Source organism: Diabrotica virgifera, chromosome 8 (genome assembly GCF_917563875.1).
Source record: "Diabrotica virgifera virgifera chromosome 8, PGI_DIABVI_V3a".
NCBI classification, from domain to species: Eukaryota; Metazoa; Arthropoda; class Insecta; order Coleoptera; family Chrysomelidae; genus Diabrotica; species Diabrotica virgifera.
In genome coordinates this window covers 202,957,676-202,977,501 of record NC_065450.1, presented here as the reverse complement: position 1 = coordinate 202,977,501, position 19,826 = coordinate 202,957,676, and the positions used below count along the sequence as shown (strand labels likewise).

The window sequence follows — 19,826 nt, the reverse complement described above, 5'->3', positions numbered from 1 at the left end:
AACCAGGAAAAACCTCGTGATACTATCCCGACATCGTAAGTATTTGGTCTTACATTTAATTTACTCTCAAAACTAATACCAAATTCTGACTTTACTATAATTTTGTTTAAATTATAAATAATATCAATAATACATGGGTATATAAGTAATATTAAAATATAAAATATGTACTAACTCGACTATTGACTTACTAATTGTGGTATTTTCTTTCTATTGACTTCCTCTTTCAGTATGGGTATCCACATCCTACTGCATTCCACCGAGGAATTTGCGACACAATTGGTTTCGTTTAGCATAATTAGAGCCGCTTCTTTGATTTTTCTCTTTTTACTATCTGTTTCTTTCAGGACTATACTTGAATCTCTCCACTGAACTCTATGTTCATTATCCCATGCGTGTTGACATATTTGAGATCTATCAAATTCTCTATTTTTAATATAAGATTGATGTTCACTTATTCTAACGTTTAATGGTCTTGATGTTTCACCTATATAAAACTGTTCGCATTCACAAGGTATTTTATAAATACAATTCTTTGTCCTTTCTTGTTTATTGTTAGGTTTAGTTTTAGATAGAATAGATCTCAATGTGTTGGTTGTTTTGAATGTTGTTGAAATGTTGAATTTATTTCCTATTGTTTTAAGTTTCTCGGATATTTATTTATATTATATTCCTCGTGATTTACTATGAGATCTCTAACGCGAGAATTTTAATGTCACCGTTGCATGTGGTTGTCTTTTTAAAGACAGATCACATGCTATGATTTTTTTGTGACGGATATTCTTGAGTTGGGGTTGATTTCATGTAATCGAATGAACTATCTTTCAGTAAAGTCGTCCCAGGAACGCAACTCATAAATATTGGCAATATCATTTTAAAGTCTTCTACTTTAAAATGTATCATATGTATCTGAATTGCCGGTATAAATGAGTCAAATTAAATAAATTATTAGAAGAATTTTTTTACTAAGCAACAACATTTTTGTTTATATTAATAGTATTTTGTATTTTGACAACGGCACCCGATTTGGGCGTCGAAACGTTAATAAAAATCATTTTTTAATAATATTGTGGCTTATTTCCCATTCTAAATAGTTAAAATTGTAAAAATGCCACAAGAAAATAGCTTCAGAACAACATATAAAATCATATATTACGTCATTAATGACACACTGAAAGACTGAGAAGAACTTTAAATTATAGTCGTATAGATATGTAATAGGCAAATAATGGGTAAATACCTAAATCATTTCTTTTCCGATTATGACGCCATCTATCAACAACTGGAATAAATGTTATAAATGTGTATGTATCGCAGACGTACCTTTTTTTCTGTCACTTGTGTGGAACTGAAAAAAGGCTCTGAGAAGCACCATACTCACATTACATATTTTTGTGTAGTATATGACGTCACCATTTACGTTGGCAACATTAAAAGATTGAACTGTCAACTGTCGTTTGGGATTTAGTAATTTAAAACAAAATCGTTCCTTTTTCATCAATAAAAATCGTTTTAAACAAAATTTTTATTGTCATTTTAAAAATAAATAAATTCTTGAAGTCAACATAGATATGTTGCTGGTTTTTTGTCTGTGACTGACAATAAGGTGTAGGCGTATCACTTTTTTGCGAAAAATGATGTTAATGTCTATTTTCGTAAAATATTCAATTCCCTTTCCGAATGTTGTAATACGTTCAGTAAAAAAGTAGTTCAATTGTTTGTTGCTATCTTCTTCAAGTTCCATCTTCTATTGAAGGTTGGAAATCATCATGGCTATGCGGACCCTGCTGACTGCCGCTCTAAATAGTTTTGTACTACTGCATTCAAACCATTCCCTCATATTGAGACAGGATATTCTTCGTCTCTCGTCCCAAATTTCGCTTTCCTCAAATTTTGCCTTGCATAATAAGTTGTAATAATGATAATTTTTACCATCTCATCACATGTCCAAAGTTTTGAAGTTTTCGTCTTTTGATAGTTAAGATTATTTCCGCTTCATTTCCTATTAGACCTGCATCCCGCGTACCAAAAAAAGTTGATTAACAGCAAGCTGAAAATTTGTTAGTAGCTTAACGGTGTCTAGTCGGACAAACTTTGATGCACGGGAACACTGATACAGAGGAAGTTTTAATTGTGGAACTGATTAAAAATTTGGAACGTCATATTACGAAAACGTCCCATGTATTTTGTCGGACAGAACATTCAATTAATTTGTTACCCTTTCATTAAACTCTCATTCAAAAATCAGACTGCTATTACTAACCAACATGATTCCTGTCATTTGACATGTTCTTCGTGTTCCACTCATTAAAATGCCCAGTTGGTGATAAACATCAGTCTGATTTTTGCACGAGAGTTTAATGAAATGGTAACAAATCAATTGGACGTTCTGTCCAACAAAATACATAGAACGTTTTCGTAGTCTGGCGTTCCCAATTTTTAACCTGTTCGACAATTAAAACTTCCCCTGTTCCAGTGTTCCCATACATCAAAGTTTGTCTGACTAGACACCGTTAAGCTATTAACAAATTTTCAGCTTGCTATTAATCCACTTTTTTTTGGTACGCGGGATCCAGGTCTATATATTTCTAAGCTTTATTTTTAAACCAAGAGGAGTAAACTAAAAAGACAGATTCACACCCAAGAAAGTCACTAGAAATATCAGCAAATACATCTTCTTTTTTGGTTGATCATATGGGCCTTTGTCACTAATCCATAAATATTATATTATACTAATGCGTCGCTAAATAGTACTAAAAACAACTGTTTTTTATACAGGTCCTAAATTAAATCACATATTCTGGGACCAAAAATAGTTCGAATGAACCTAACTTACCTAAGTACAAAAATATGCACATAAAAAAAGTTGTAGCCCTTCGAAGTTACAAAATGAAAATCGATTTTTTCGAATATATCGAAAACTATTAGAGATTTTTTATTAAAAATGGACATGTGGCATTCTGATGGCAGGATCATCTTAAGGAAAAATTATAGTGAAATTTGTGCACCCCATAAAAATTTTACGGGGGTTTTGTTCCCTTAAACCCCCCAAACTTTTGTGTACGTCTCAATTAAATTATTATTGTAGTACCATTTTAGTTAAATTCAATATTCTTAAAACTTTTTTGCCTCTTAGTATTTTTTCGATAAGGCAGTTTTTATCGAGTTGAGGCTTATTTTTTAATATGTTTACATAAAAATTTTATGGGGGTTTTGTTCTTTTAAACCCCCCAAATGTTTGTGTACGTTTAAATTAAAATATTACTGCGGTGCCATTAGTGAAACAAAGTGTTTCTAAAACTTTTTTGCCTCTTTGTATTTTTTCGAGAAGGCACCTTTTATCGAATTGTGGCTTCTTTTTTAATATGGTTCAAAATATACCTAAAAATGTAAATTATACATAAATTTTTATATTATTACTAAGTCTCCATAATCGTACTTACCATATACAAATATGTGGTGGATTTGACAAATATTCAAAATATCTTGATAAAAACTGACTTTTCGAAAAAGTACTAAGAGCCAAAAAAGTTTTAAAAACAGTGTGTTTAACTAATGGTACTACAATAATAATTTAATTGGAACGTACACAAAAGTTTGGGGGGGGGGGGGTTAAAGGAACAAAACCCCCATAAAATTTTTATGAGGTCTCCAAATTTTACTATAATTTTTTCTTAAGATGCTACTGCCATAAGAATACCACATGTCCATTTTCATTAAAAAGTGTCTAATAGTTTTCGATAAATTGGAAAAAATCGATTTTCATTTTGTAACTTTAAAAGGGTTGTAACTTTTTTTATATGCACATTTGTACTAAGGTAAGTTAGGTTCAATCAAACTATTTTTGGTCCCAGAATATGTGATTAAATTTATGACCTGTATCTTTGTTAAAAAAACAGACTACAAATCTAAAAATTAAAGGAATAGTGCAGAAAATACAAAAAATCGCCGATATAACTTAATTAACCTATGAAATTCTATGATATTCTAAGATAAAAATTTAAACATATTTATAACAAAATTCTGTGGCAAAAAGACTCTTTGTCTAATGCCATCTCTTTCTCTCCACACACACACAACCTATGAAATGCCAATAGTGTCAAAATTTGATAACAGTGTAGTAAACTTACCTGAGGTTGGACCAATTACAAACAAGCTTTACGGCGCGGGAAATTTGAATTACTCCCCTTGGTTTAAGAAAAGACTATAATTACTTCCACGTTTCACATTCTTTGAGATCATGATATTCTATTCGAATTCAAAGCCGACTAACTTATTCACATAAACTTGTTTTAGAACCCACGCTATTAAGCCATAAAGAAGAGGAGATAAACTAAATTCGCTCAGCACGCAACCCTGGTGGACTCTCGGTATTTTGATATCTTGGGCAGTGGCGGCCCGTGAGGTAGTGCCATAGAGCCATGGCACTACCTTGCTAACTATCCATAAACAAATTTTTATCTTCAAAACTTTTTAATTCCTATTAATTTTTTTGTGTGTATTTCCTTTGATCTTCATAAATTATATAAAATATGGCAACTATGGGCGCAATATAATCCCTGCCGACAGCGGAGAGTATTCGACAGGAGAATCTCCTTCGCGCCGAAGTCAGTACTGGCACAAGTAAAGAGAGAAAGATTTTACGAGCATTATATGTAAGTGACAGAGAAAGAGCTATATTGGACTATTAGTATACCTTAACATGTAGAATCTCTGTGCCAGGCACGAGGGTATGAAGCCAGGTCTATTTATTTTGAGTTTCTTTACGTGCTGGTTTGTCGCTTTTATTATGTATATTTTCTGTTAAAAAGTTTTATTATTTATAATTAAACTTTTAGTGCATCATGATATGATCGTGGGTATTTTGATAATATTTTGATTATTTCTTAAGTTTAATTTATTAATTGACAATAAAGATTAGTATTTTAAAAAATTTTTTGGTGGTTTTTCGCTAGAAAAAAAAAACTACAAATGTTATAAGGTGTTGTGGAGCTTTCGAGTTAGCTTTAAGAGGTCACGACGAAAAAGAAAATTCAGAAAATAGAGGCATATTAAAGGAGCTGGTCAATTTTAGCGCCGAATTAGACAACGACTCAAATGTTCATATTATTCAAAGTACCAGATCTTTCAAAGGTCTACCTTCTCCGGACATTTAGTTGCTTCTAATTTATTTATGTCGGAGAAGTTTTCTGCTTATAAGCATCAGTTCTCCGAATCATTTCTTAATGAACCATGGAGACAATTTTAATTTTTAAGCAAAACTCGGTTTAAAACTGAATTAGAAGTAGGTACTGTATTAGCGAGACGAATTAAGTACTACCTCTGGGGCTGTTTCGCTATCGGTTTTATTGTATAGGGAAGGTTTAAAAAGCACATTTGAAGAAACTATTAAACTTTTAAGTATTTTAGTTACCATTCCTATATCAACATCTGAAGCAGAACGCTGTTTTTCGATGTTTACATCGAAACCTAGTGCTTTAGGTATGCTATCTGCAGAAAAGCATTTTGTAAATTGTATTGATAATTTTAATTATAAAGTCATTGAAAACTTTGCAACCAAAAAATAGAAGAATGAACTTCATATATCGTAAACTTTAAAAGTGACATTACAAAAATTTGTGCATGTGTGTGAATAATGAAATAGTATTATTTTTATAAATTGGTAAATAGAGACTAAATCGTAATAACAATTTTCAAGCACTATCAGCAGTAAATGCTGGTGGTAGGTTAAGAGGTTTTTATTATTAATTAATTTACGGAACTGTTTTGATCAATGTTGGACAATTGCTTGGCACCTCAGATCAATAAACTTAAGATATGTACATAAGATAAAAGTGTCCGCGCATATTTTTTTTTTTAGTTTTTGTTGTCAGTATACCTTTTTTTGACAATATCGTGAATCCGTCACTAAAAATTTTGGCGGCTGCCCGAGTTGTGGCACTACCTTCTTAAAGTGGTACGAGCCGCCACTGATCTTGGGTGATCTGGTTGTCAACTCTTACCTTGGCAGTTTGATTCCAATATAGATTAGATATAATTCGCATATCACAACTGTCAATATTTTGGCAAATTGTGTGTCACTTATTTCATATTCTCTTTCTCTTTCTCATAATCCTTAGTGCCCTTCAGGGCGTCGCGTCGGATGAATTTTATATTGATATTAGCCCAGGGCGAATCTGTTTTGAGATGGACGTTGAGAGGTTACTCTAATTTTTTTGCACAAATTGCTTGGAATTAACCCATATAATAATAATTGAGTTATCCTCCCACTAAAAAAGGTCCGGAACATTGTTTAAATAATCAAAATGTCAAAAAATGAAGGAAAATTAGATTTTTTTCTTCGTTTTTTGTTTATAACTTTAAAAGTATCCACTTCCGAGAAAAGTTGCACCAAAATAAAAGTTGCGCAATTAAATTCCCCACAATATAACATTGTTTAAAAAGTTTTTTTTTTTTAATTTAAATTTACGTGTCTCGACAACTCAAAAAAGTTTTAAAATTGTTACCCTTGTTGCAAAATAGCAATAATTGCGAAAGAAAAACATAAAAAACAAGTATTCGCATTTTACGTTTTTCAATCATTTCTGTTACACTTAGGACCTTCATATTTCACCCAGAAAAACTTTATGATATGATAAAACAATACTGTAAATTTAGTTAAGATCGGTTCAATGGATTTTGCAAAATAAATTTTGCAATCCAGCTTTCGCAAAAAAAATTCATTTTTTCAAAATGTTGCAGGACTGAAAATAAAGCAGATAGCAAGTTATTTTTTTACAAATAGAAGAATACTGTACCTTTCATTTGCAATTTGAAAAATTAAAATCGGTTAACTACCACGGCGTCAGGAATTTTTTTAAATAAACATTAATTTTTTGTTCTCCGCGCAGGGCAGCGGTGTTCGATTCACACAAGTTGATTTCCACCAAAATTTCTTCCAATATTTATCTAATATATTATTTTCTTACTCTATATTTTGTTGTATGTTCATATTTTAATTCCACAAAAATCAAACTAATTTGATTATTGTTTGTGAAAGATTGTTTAAACGATTGCATATGTTTAAAAATAATACACTTTTATTTTCTAAGTTAAAATATATGAACAAAGAAAGTTTTTGCTAAAAAAAAGGGTTATTTCAAAAGACAGAGTATGTGTTTTTATTTTGCAATAAACAAATTTATTTATTTCGAAATGTACTAAAAATTAAAATTTATCAATCATTATCAAAGGTCATTATAATGCCCAATCAGAGCGAACGTATCCGCTGTCCTGCGCGTAGCACCAAAAATTAATGTTTATTTAAAAAAATTCCTGAAGCCGTGGTAGTTAACTGATTTTAATTTTGCAAATTGCAAATGAAAGATACAGTGTTCTTTTATATGTAAAAAAATTCAACTTGCTGTCTGCTTTATTTTCAGTGCTGCAACATTTTGAAAAAATGATTTTTTTTTGCGAAAGCTGGATTGCAAAATCTGTTAAACCGATCTTAATGAAATTTATAGTATTGTTTTATCATATCATAAAGTTTTTCTGGGTGAAATATGAAAGTCCAAAGTGTAGCATAAATGGTTTAAAAACGTAAAATGCGAATACTTGGTTTTTTTATGTTTTTTTTTCGAAATTATTGCTATGTTGCAACAAGGGTGACAATTTTTAAAATTTTCAGTTAATCCTATATTGTAGGAAATTTAATTACGCAGCTTTTATGTCGGTGCAACTTTTCTCGAAAATGAATACTTTTAAAGATATAATCAAAAAACGAAGAAAAAAATCGAATTTTTCCTTCATTTTTTGACATTTTGATTATTTAAACAATGTTCCGGACCTTTTTGAGTGGGAGGATAACTCAAATATTATTATATGAGTTATTTTCAAGCAATTTCTGCCAAAAAAATATTAGTCACCTCTCAACATCCAAATGTACTAATATTTTTACAGATGCGCTCGGGTCCATATTTCACATTCAAGAATTTTAATAATTCTGCTGTGTATTATTTTAAAAACTTTTCAAAAGTGTGTGACTCATTAAAGCTATTTTTTGCTCTAATTAACGATTGTTCTTCCATAGTTTCCAAATTCGTGATGACCTACATGGTACGATCTAACCATTCTGCGCGTAAAGAGTTCCTCGAGCTGATACCGTTAGCGGCGCTGTTCCAGAACAACGAAGTCGACGAGGAGTTGGCAACGTTGTCAACCAATCTGCTAGTTATACTTTCCGAGACGGGTACCTCTCTAACAGACATTCCCGATGCCATAGGCGTCATCAAGAGGGTCGCCGGGTCACCTTCCTGGTCGGCCAGAGCGGTCATAGCTGAGTTTTTGCCTATTTATATATTCTACAATATGGCCGCTATCAATTCCAGGAAAGAATGGGTGCTGGAGGTAAACTTATCAAATTTATAAAAGATATTTTACATGTTCACGAAAATGAATATTTTAGTAGATTTTCTTATATATTTTGTTCTAGATTCAATCAATAGTATTAGAATTATTAGAAGATCCTCAACACGAAGTTAGAGTCCAAGCAGCGAAAGATTTGAGCGGACTTTTGCACTGCCAGTTCATTCCAGATCCTACTCAATTGCTAGTAAGTGTTTTTTGCCTTCTTATATACAAAAGTCTAATTTATATACAATGCACGCTTAAAGTACCGAAGCATAAAGATATCTACGACACCTTGTATAAATCTTGCTTGTGTAGATTAGATGGACCAGCAATTAGATACCATTGGACCTCATTTTTGGGATAGAACCATAACAGGTGAAGGATACTGGGCATTTTTAGAAGTGGAGTTAATTCCAGAAGTAGCCCCAGACTCTTTCCTGATGATATAGATCCTCATCTCACGAATTGAACAATTTGGTATCAGCAAGATGGAACACCTCATTATCTTCGAGACATTCGTGAGTTCCTCGACAATACATTTCCAAATCGTTGGATTGGAAGAAGAGAAGCTATCAAATGGCCAGCAAGATCCCTTGATTTGACACCTCTAGATTATTTTATGGGGTTATTTAAAAAGCAAATTGTATGTAAATAGGCCACAGACTATCCAAGAACTGAAAGGCATAATTATAGAAGAGATAGCTTTAATTTCTACAGAAACAATTAGAAAAGTTGGAGTTCGGCCCTGCATGGAGATAAGTAATGTTGTTCCTAACACGGGCTCCGTAAAATTGTTATTTTTAAGCGGTAAAACAAAGTTATAAATTGTGAATTTGTGCCTAATTATTGTCGATAACTGTAAGTGTACAAGATTTAATTAATTTCTTTGTAAAAACGTTATGAATTTAATATATTGGGACAGTTTGTTAATTCTATTATAAACAATTTCTTGTTCTCAGTGGTTTTACGGTAATTACACCTGTCTTGATACAGAGCCATATACCTGTTTTTGCAGGTGGTCAGGGTCGGATCCTTTTTATTGACAAAGAGTGTTTAATGAAATTAATTAACAATGGAAAATAATGTTACCACAATGCAATCCAATATCAACAAAATCTCTCACAAACATATTCTTTAACAACATCAAAAGTTCAGTTTCCTTCTAAAGAGAACGCCATCATTTTTAATGCGCTAGACAATACCAAACTCCAAGAATACCTTATCCCCTTGGGAAATATAATCCAATCCAAAAATATTATATTCTGCTCTCGACTATCGTAACAATCGCATCTGTATGTACCTATCTAGCAAACAACTGGTAGAAGATTTCATGACCAACAGAGGATACATTGAAATTCATGGCGAAATTGTTGGAGCTAGGAAATTAATAACACCAGCAGAGAGGATTGTCCTCTACAATGTATGCCCCTCCATACCGCATGAAATACTTGTCAACGAATTACAAAATATTGGTTTAATTCCGGCTTCACATATGACCTTCCTTAAAATTAGTGCCACCTTACCTGAATATAACCATATTCTCAGCTTTAGGAGACAAATATACATCAGTCGGCCCCACAATTTAACACTTCCGGAATCATTTCTACTTGAGTATGATAATACCTCTTATAGGATTTTCATATCACAAGATGGTTTTGTCTGCTACAATTGCAAGAAGCCTGGCCACAAGGCATCTCGTTCCGAATCAACAGTTCTAGAAGATCAACATTCAAATAATGAAAAATATTTACACAGCCTACATAATGCAGTTTCGCAACAAACACATACACTATCAGAAGCAATGTTAATCTCCCACGTTCCCAGTAATGCAGATTCCCAACATGTACATCAACTTTTAGAAGAACCAATGTTAGCATCCCACGATTCAAACACAACAACCACGATAACAAACATTGCTCAAGAATCCAACTCTCATAAGCGCAGCGTTGATTCACCTGAAATCGAGTCTTCCTCAGCAGAATGCAAGTTGTTCCTTGAGCCTAAAATTCGGCAAAAACTCAAGAAAACTAAAACTGTTTCAACGGACCTGCTCCGTAACTGTAACTCTGTATCACTGCTACTAGAACCCGCAAAAACGTTTATTGAAAATCATTCTCCATCTTTCGTTCTTGATTACAACCAACTGGATATGCTTCTAACTAACATTGCCGGTTCTGCTGATCCCTTGAGTATCATTCAAGAATACACAAGAGATTACGTCAGTCTAGCTGATATGTTTACAAAAGTATATCCCCACTTAAAGGATAGAAGTATAAAGCGCAAATTAACGTCTATTAAGAAGAAAATGTATGTTCAGATTGGTAAAGAAATTTCTGACTCTGACAGTGACACTTCTCAATTAAGTCAAAAATAACATTCACATGTAAGTGCTCGAGATGCTATTGGTAATGACGAATCGGAGGTCGAACATCGGAGTGTGGCAAGTGATTTAAAAGCCTTTTTCAAAAATAAAGATTAAAAGTGACATTTCCCCGTGGCAACCGACAGCAATAAACAGAAAATCCCAAATAATCTCAACACGTCTGAGACCGGGCCATATTAGGTATACACACGCATACCTATTTACAAACAGCGAAGCTCCAAAATGTTCCGTTTCTAATGTAGCAGACAGTACAGATCATTTCTTAATTGATTGTCCTAAATATAACTACTATTGAAAGACATCTATATGGCATCTCGAACAGCTTGCAAACGTTACTGGGAAAGGACTTTGATTGCAGAAAACTAATAGGTTATATCTTGTATCAATATGTTGTACAAAATTTAATCATATAAGTACTAGGTATTACCATTGTTATATTACTAATTATTTGTTTACATTGTAAATTATAACCGTTATGTCGCTAATATCGCTAGAAAAGTTTTGAATGAATTTTCATTCAGAATGTATTTCTTTTTCCAAAGACCATAAGGTGGTCATATTGGACACCATCTTTTATTTTTTTCTTGGCGCGCTTTCTGTTTATACAGCAATATTAATTTACAAAATAAAAATGTTTTTCCTAATTTCTGTATATTAATGGTCAATATTGTATTTGTCAACAAAGAGGCGTGATCGAAATATAAAAACTAAATAAGTAGTTCCAAAATAATATGTCGATGTCGTAAAATTTCCGTATATCTAGGGCAGTTTTAATTCTTGCATATTTTACGATATATTTCACCGAATTTAAGTATTTATTTCCCATATTTCGAACAACACCTTCAATACAATTGATATATTTAATTTTGCAGACTCAGTTTAAGCAGAAGGCGAGGTACAAGCACAAAAAGAAAGCTGTTCCATCTACCAGCAATAACAATAACATCAAAGAAAAACATGCTGCAGTGTTAGGATTGTGTGCCTTCATAGAATCTCATCCCTACGACGTACCTGATTATCTGCCGGATATTTTCGAGCATCTCAGACCGCATCTCAGTGATCCTCAGCCCATTCCAGTAAGTATGTCCGAATATTTCAAACAAAACACTCCAAAGCATTGAGTGAATGCATTTAATATTCAAAATTTATAATTTTGACAGTTGATAAACACTTAAAATTGTTGACAATTGAAGGGGTTAGAAGTAAAACCGCCTAGTGCAATTTTCACGGAAACGACTTTAGTGCGGTTTCACGTTCTGAATATCTCATATTGTTTGGTAGTCAAATCGACTACGCTCTAACCCTACTTTATCGCCATCTTTTGATGAACAGAAAAAACAACCAAAATGAACTTCACCAACCGGTAAGAGCAGAAATCGCCTTAGTGCACCTAGGCTGTTTTACTTCCAAATAAGCGACTGAAAATAAAATATATTTTTATTACTTATGTTGTTTGGGTTTCACTCACGGTTTGGATTTGTTTATGGAGTGTAGGTTATACTACTCTATTAGTAGATTAATAGCAGTTTTTTAAGTGATACTATTGTTTGCAGAAATTATATATTTTGTCATTACAATATTTGGATCATGTTTTTGAGTCAGGTAAGTTATAATGATTTTTGGAAAAAACCGGAAAATAAGAATCTATTAGTTAAGGAATGATCAAGTATCTAAATGTGATTGCTTACAGTAACTCATGCGGCGCCGGCGGTCAGAATAAGAATAAAAATATAAGCAAATTATTCATGCACAGATTGTTGGCACTACACATATTGAAAATATTGGCCACAATTTTTTTGAACCTTGTCAAACCTATATGGAGTGTGATCGGAGTTTCGCTCTTATAGAAAAGCTGAAAAATAAAAATCCTGAGATATTTGCACCTGATCACTAGTGTGACTTAATAAAAGAAGTGTTCAAAAGAATTTGTTGTTCTTAAAATGACAGATTTTGTGTCCCTTTCAAATTTAAATAATTCCATTAAAGATCCAAAAAAGGAAAGCGAAAATCATGTGATCAAATGGAGAGACATTAAGTGGTTTAAATATAATGAAAATCAATTGGACGACCGGTGAATAATCTTACTTTAAAAGCCTCTTGGGGATCAAGCAAAATAAAAAAAATGGAGTATCAAAAATGGGAAAATTTTTAACAGCTGCTAGATTTCATACGCAAAAACACAATGAAAAAGCAAGCACTGCTGTTGAGTCTTCCAAAGAAGGTTCCAACGAAGAACAAGACGAGTACATAGATTTTTTGTCAGATTATAATAGTACATTTTTTTACGGTTTTTGCTCTAAATTTTAAAGAACCGCTTGGATTGACATGAAATTTGGCATACGCATATCTTACATGTCAAAGAAAAAAAAGTGATATCGTGCCGATGTGTGCTTTTGCCCTGGGGGTGAAGAAATATATGTCCAAAATAAGTCCGGAAATGGATAAACTGACTAATTTTAAGTAACTTTTGTTCTATAGAGCTTTTTCGCCAAGTCAACACTTTTCGAGTTATTTGTGAGTGAATATGTTCATTTTTCAACAAAATAACTACATTTTTAGACGGTTTTTCGCAAATAACTCAAAAAGTATTTTGTCGAAAAAAACGTTCTTAGCAAAAATATTGCCTGTAAAAAAGTAAAAAAAAATGATGTACGCGTTAGGTCTCTGGACCTCGTAGAACCAGAGTTATAGCCAATGAAAAATAGATTCATATTCACCAAATTTCAAATATAATATTTCGAAGTGAAATATCCAAAAAATTAAGCACTTCTTGGGAAAAACCCATTATAACTTTTTTAAATTGCTTAAAAAAAGCTTTATTTCTGTTTTTATAAAAAGTTTCTAGCATTAAATTTAAGCAAGTTACGCTGAAAATAAAGTTGGCCCCTTTTGTTTTGGCAAAAAAAAAATCGGAAGACCGCCCCCTAATTAGTAACTTAAATGAAATTAATCGTTACCGCTCCACAAATTGTTTTACTTATGTTGTGTTTGTATGATCTGTAAGTTTCATCGATTCAAAGTGCTTATTTTTGAAAAAATTTGGTTTTAAAGTAAAATTTTTAAAAAATTTAATTTTGAAAAATATGCTTTTTTTCAAAATAACTTAAAAATTGTTAAGAGATACCAAAAATCTCGAAAAACAAAAAAAAATCAGCATTGCTTTTCTGAATATCATGTATTTTTTTGTTTTTCTGTTAGACAAAAATTGATTAAGGTTTGGTGTTTCTGAATTTGCATACATTCGTGATCAGTGACTCGTTCAACCCCTTTTAACTACAGCCCTTTCAAAAATAAGGACTTTGAACCGATGAAACTTACACATCATATAAACAATACATACATGAGTCAAGGAACTTGTGAAGTCGTAACTATTAAGTTCATTTGAGATACTAATTAGGGGGCGATTTTCCCAATTTTTTAACCAAACAAACAAGGGACTAACATTATTTTGAGCGTAACTTGTTTACTTTTGATGCTAGAAATTTTTTCTGTAAAACAAAAATGAAGATTTTTTTAAACACTTTAAATAAGTTGTAATGAGTTTTCCCCGAAATGTGCTTCATTTTTGGTTATTTCACGTTAAAGTATTCCATTTGGAATTTGGCGAATATGAACTTATTTTTAATTAGCTATAACTCTGCTTCTACTAGGTATACATATGTGATATATACACCATTTGTTTACATTTTTTACAGGCTATATTTTTGCTAAGAATGTGTTTCCGGCAAAATACTTACTATTTGAGTTATTTGCGAAAGACCTTCTAAAAGCGTGGTTATTTTGTTGAAAAAATGAACATATTCACTGGCAAATAACTCGAAAAGTATTGACTTAGTGAACAAACTCTATAGAACAAAAGTTACTTAAAATTAGTCAGTTTATTCATTTCCAGACTTATTTTGGACATATATTTCTTCACCCCCAAGAGGGGGTGAAAACCACCCCCGGGGCAAAAGCACACATCGGCACAATATCACTTTTTTTCTTTGACTTGTTAGCTATGTGTGTGCCAAATTTCATGTCAATCCAAGCGGTTCTTTAAAATTTAGAGGTTTTGCAATATTTTACCGCTAAAGAACGTACTATAAGTAGCTTTAATGTTATAAAAGAGTAAATTTGTGTTTTTTTTTAAGAAAAAATAAATAATATTAATTAAAGATTAAGCTTTTGTTTAGTTCCTTTTATGTATTATAAAGTCATTTTTGCTTAAAAGTAAAACAACCTAAGTGCATTTTTTGTCAAAAGAGGTAAAAAAAATAAAAAATTTTTCTCTCCAGAAGTATCTTTAAAATTGTATACTTAATTTGAATTGTTTAATACTTTAAAATTTTTTATTTTGAACGTCCAGAATTTTTAAAGGAGCAAACACTTTGATGCTTTATTTCTCAAAATGTGTATTTTGCTACTTAGGCGGTTTTGCTTCTGACCCCTTCAATTGATCGTTTTGTTCATTTTTAAAACGTTTTTATATATACTTCACTTGTTCTTTGTCTGTCTCTTTGTCACTTTGTCCGAAAAATCTAATCGATTTTAAACAAACTAACAAGAGATCTGAAATTTTGAGAATAGCTCAAAACTCGATGACAATGCAATATTCAACAGCTTTAACATGGATGCATTGAGTTTTATTATTCCAAAATAGTTATTTTAATACTGTTGCACTAGAACTTATATGCTAAGTATTGATCTCCATACCTAACATCCAATATGGTCTAGTGGCTAGGATACCTGGCTTTTACTCAGGAGGTTCTGGTTCGATTTCCGGTATCGGAAATTCTTTTTGTTTTTAAAATTGACATTTTGATTTGAAAAATTATTGTTTTTATAATACTTTTTTTTATATTCTCTCACTCTCTTGTGGTTTTCCCATTACTGAGGATCGTGATTTCTTCCAATATTTCAAACAATGTTTCTCCATCGGTTTCTATCTTCAGCTGTTTTAAGAGCTTCGCAGAATGAGTTTGAACTGAATTCTTTATTTGGTCGGACCATCTAGTTGGTGATCGTCCTCTTGATCTTCTCCCCGGAACGTTTCCAGAAACAATTAATCTCTCCAAACTGTCGTCACCTCTGTGAACCACGTGACCAAAGAATTGCAGTATTCGTTGCAGACATATTGTAGGTAGCCTTTTTTAAATCTTGAGTTGGTTTAGAATGGAAACGTTTGTCCTATGAACTGTCCAAGGTATGCGCAGCATTCTTCTCCAGCACCACATCTCAAAGGCATCAATTTTTTGTATGCCGAAGAGTCCAAGTCTCTGCTCCGTATAGAAATATTGAGAATACAAGGGCATTCACCAGTCTCATCTTGATATTTTGAGAGATAGATCTGTCTTTCCAAACTTTAGTTAGGCGACTCATCGTATTTTTTGCCATACCAATACGTCTCCGAACTTCTGCTCCACAGTTACCATCGTTAGTTATACTAGACCCGAGATAGACAAAGGTGTTTACTATCTGGTATTCCCGTAATATGTTAGTCAGTTGAATAGTGTCGAATCTGTCAACCATCATTATTTTTGTCTTGGCTTTATTGATTTTCAGACCAACTTTATTGCTTTCGTACTCAACTCTTCGCAGGGGATCAAACATTTCTTGCTCATTTGCTGCTATAAGTGTAGTGTCATCAGCAAATCTTAAATTGGAGATTTTCCTATCAGCTACTGTTACTCCACCGGCCCATCCTTCTAAAACCATCCTCATGACATGTTCACCATAAATGTTAAATAAGTCAGGTGACAACACGCATCCTTGTCGTAACACCTCTCTCGGTCTTGAATTGGTTTGAGAACTTATGATCTAGTCGTACTGTCGCTATATTGGACTGGTACAGATTTTTAATAAGTGTCACCAGGTGCATTGGTGCGCCCATTTCCAAATTGACCACAGATTTATCCAGCTTTCACAATCAAATGCCTTTTGGTAGTCAAAGAAGCATATAATCATAGGTACTTGAAATTCTCTAGACTTTTCAATGAGTTGCCTCAGATTCAGGATCTGAGTTCTTGTTCCCTTGTACCTTTACCCTTCACAAACCCCGCTTGTTCCTGAGGTATTTGGTAATGTAGATAGGGTTTTAATCTGTTTTTGATGATGTGTAACAAGATTTTACTAGCATGTGTTATTAGTGGCAGTGTGCGGTGGTTTTCACATCTGGCAGTAGTTCCTTTTTGTGTAGCTGGATATAAATTGAGGTACACCAATCAGATGGCCATTTTCCTGAATTCCAAACAACGACACAGATAGAATGGATATGTAATCCTTTGTCACCTAGTAAATGTAGTATTTCACATGGTATTGAATCAATGCCTGGGGATTTATTTCTCTTTGTGATTTAATTGCATCTTTGACTTCAGCGAGTAAGACAGTAGGTTCTCTAGGGTAGTCAGAGGGCCACTGATTTTCTGCTGATACCTCGTTATTTTTATATAGCTCGCCACCGTAGTTTCGCCATGTTTCCAATATTTCGTCAGTATCGGTCTTTAGATTACCTTCCTTATTTATTACAGACCACGTTTGAGGTTTAAATTCTCTGGTAAGGAGTATGATCTTCTGGAATAAATCCCTCGGTTCATTTCGTCAGCCATGTTCCTCTATCTCTCTGCAAATTTGAGAGATGTAATCAGCTTTGTCTTTTCGGCACTATTTTCTGATTTCTTTCGATAACGCTCTGTATTCATCGTTTGTTCCGTATCTAGTTTTATGTTCTTTTCTGCGTTGAATCACAGTCCACGTATTATCGGATATCCATGGCTTACGGCCAGTGGAAACCGCTGCCTCACAGTCTTTTGCAGCCTCGATTACCTTATCTTTGAGATATATCCAAGTGCTCTCAGTGTCACTATCTACTTAGTCTAAAGAAAGAGCTTCTTCTAGGTTTTGTTGGAAATCATTGATTTTTGATGGATTTAGAGACATGACTTTTCTCTGGGGTCTTCTTTTGGGGACTTTAAAACGAAGTCGAACGTTCAATACCAGGAGTTGATGATCGCTTCCACAGTCTGCGCCGGGATATGTTTTACAGTTGATGGCCGACGACTTCCATCTTGATCCTATTAGGATGTAGTCTATTTGATTTCTTGTTCGCCCATCTGGGCTGCCCCATGTGTATAATCTCCCTGGATAATGTTGATATAACATGTTTGTAATTGTAAGATGTTTTTATATTGTGTCATATAAATAATAAAAACGTGGTATTGTAAAAAATTTTTTTTTATAAAAGTGTAATTATTTTATATTTTCTAGGCAACTATCCGCAAAACTTTAGGGGATTTTAAAAGAACTCACCACAACAATTGGGAAACTCACAAATTGAAATTTACAGAAGAAGAGCTGTGTCTTTTAAGCGATCTTACCGTGCCTCCAAGTTATTACGTGTAAGCAACGTGTAGTCAACCCTAGGAAATTATTTTAATAATTGACTTACTGCGCTGAAGAACCTTGTCAAAGCATGCCGATATTGACGAGATTTTCCTTATGGTAAAATAACTTTGAAAATTGCTCAAATCAGGTCAAATGTATATTGTACCGATTATACAGCGTTGTTTAATTGTTGTAATCGCAAAGATATGTAGGAATTGGTTTAGAATTCAATAAAACAAGATTGTTAAAATGCTATCATAAAAATTATGTTAAAATTTCGCATTTTATTGACATCGACAGTATAATTGACAGCTGACACTATGTTGTCATTCCCACAGGACTATTACCGTTGACTAATACTAAAATATAAATATATATAAATACAGTCATATAAACCCAAATAAACAACAACAATACTAAAATATCTTTCTGCGTGCAATTTTTTCATTCTCACTTACTATATGGAGAATCTCACTTAATATATTTAAACTTTATACTTTTTATCGATAAATAAGAGAAAGTATTGTTGTTGAATGTACCGGATCAACTTCTACAAAGAGAATGCTCGTCGGATCGGGAAAATAAGTATTATTGTACAAATATTCCTGTTTTTTAACTATTTTATTCGTTTTATCTGTGAGGTTCTTCGGCGCATTATCGGTACACAAGACAGGTTTAAGGTTTTTGTAATATTAAGAAAAATGGAATTTATTGTATTGTTTTAATATATCTTTTTCATGTATTGCATTGTTTTATTAAATTTTCCGCCCACCTTTATGCGGGGTCCACACTAACGTCTAATCCCGTTAATTATCGCATTATTTGACATTAAAGAGAGGTGTAGCCACTTAGCGCCCTAATTTGTTATTGCCATTATTAATCACGTTAAACGTTGGGCGATAGCTTGAGTGGCGGTTTCTTTCTTCTCACTTATCGCGTTCTTTTGGCCACACTAGCGCTGTTTTAGTTACACGCAACAAGTTCTGCTTGCAGTAAGGCAGTGTATCTTGTTTTGTGAAATACATACTATTCTACGAAAATGGAGTGGTGTAATAAAAAAATAATCGAATTTTTTAAACAGTTTTTGAAACAATACTTTTTTACCATGGAAACAAAACCATGGTGTTCATGGTGACGCTTGGCGTCGAATTGTGCAGTTATTATCTGTTCCAGCGACGGTAGAAAATTTAAAAAAGAAAAAAGACACTCTTATGGGATACTATATGACTCATTTAAATAAATGTAAAAATCGTTTTTTGTGCATTTTTATTATCCACCATCTTTTGAATCTTGGTTTTTGATTGATCCAATTATAAAATAGTAAATTCATAAAATATTAATTCGCACTCTTAAAATATAACAGCATAGCAGCTTCGACTTCTATCTTAGGGACACAGATCGAAAGATTGTCATGGCAAAGCCAAGGGAGTGAAATGTTTTAAATGCCATCAATTTGGACATATATCTTCCCGATGCAATGATAAAGAAGAAAAAGCGTCAACTTCTGGACATGTAAATATTATCGACGTTGTACATAAAAACTCTGTAACATTGAAGTTTGGAAAAACATCACTATGTGCATTATTGGATACAGGAAGCGACATCAGTTCAGTACTAGAGGATATTTTTGATAAATATTTTGATGACGTGATTCTCTCACAAAACGTATTAGATTTAAGTGGATTAGGAG

General features: G+C 32.9%; 1 protein-coding gene across 2 annotated transcripts in view; it reads left to right on the top strand.

Annotated features, from left to right (window-relative positions):
* Positions 1 to 18,878, top strand: part of LOC114341250 (proteasome activator complex subunit 4) — a 114,679-nt gene extending 95,801 nt beyond the window's left edge. For both annotated transcript variants that reach the window (XM_050659627.1, XM_050659628.1), the window contains 4 exons: positions 8,072 to 8,388; positions 8,474 to 8,593; positions 11,647 to 11,850; positions 18,020 to 18,878. In XM_050659627.1, the coding sequence (XP_050515584.1) occupies positions 8,072 to 8,388; positions 8,474 to 8,593; positions 11,647 to 11,850; positions 18,020 to 18,154 (776 nt within the window). In that variant the 3' untranslated portion in view covers positions 18,155 to 18,878. The remainder of the gene's footprint in view (positions 1 to 8,071; positions 8,389 to 8,473; positions 8,594 to 11,646; positions 11,851 to 18,019) is intronic.
* The last annotated feature ends 948 nt before the right edge of the window (positions 18,879 to 19,826 follow it).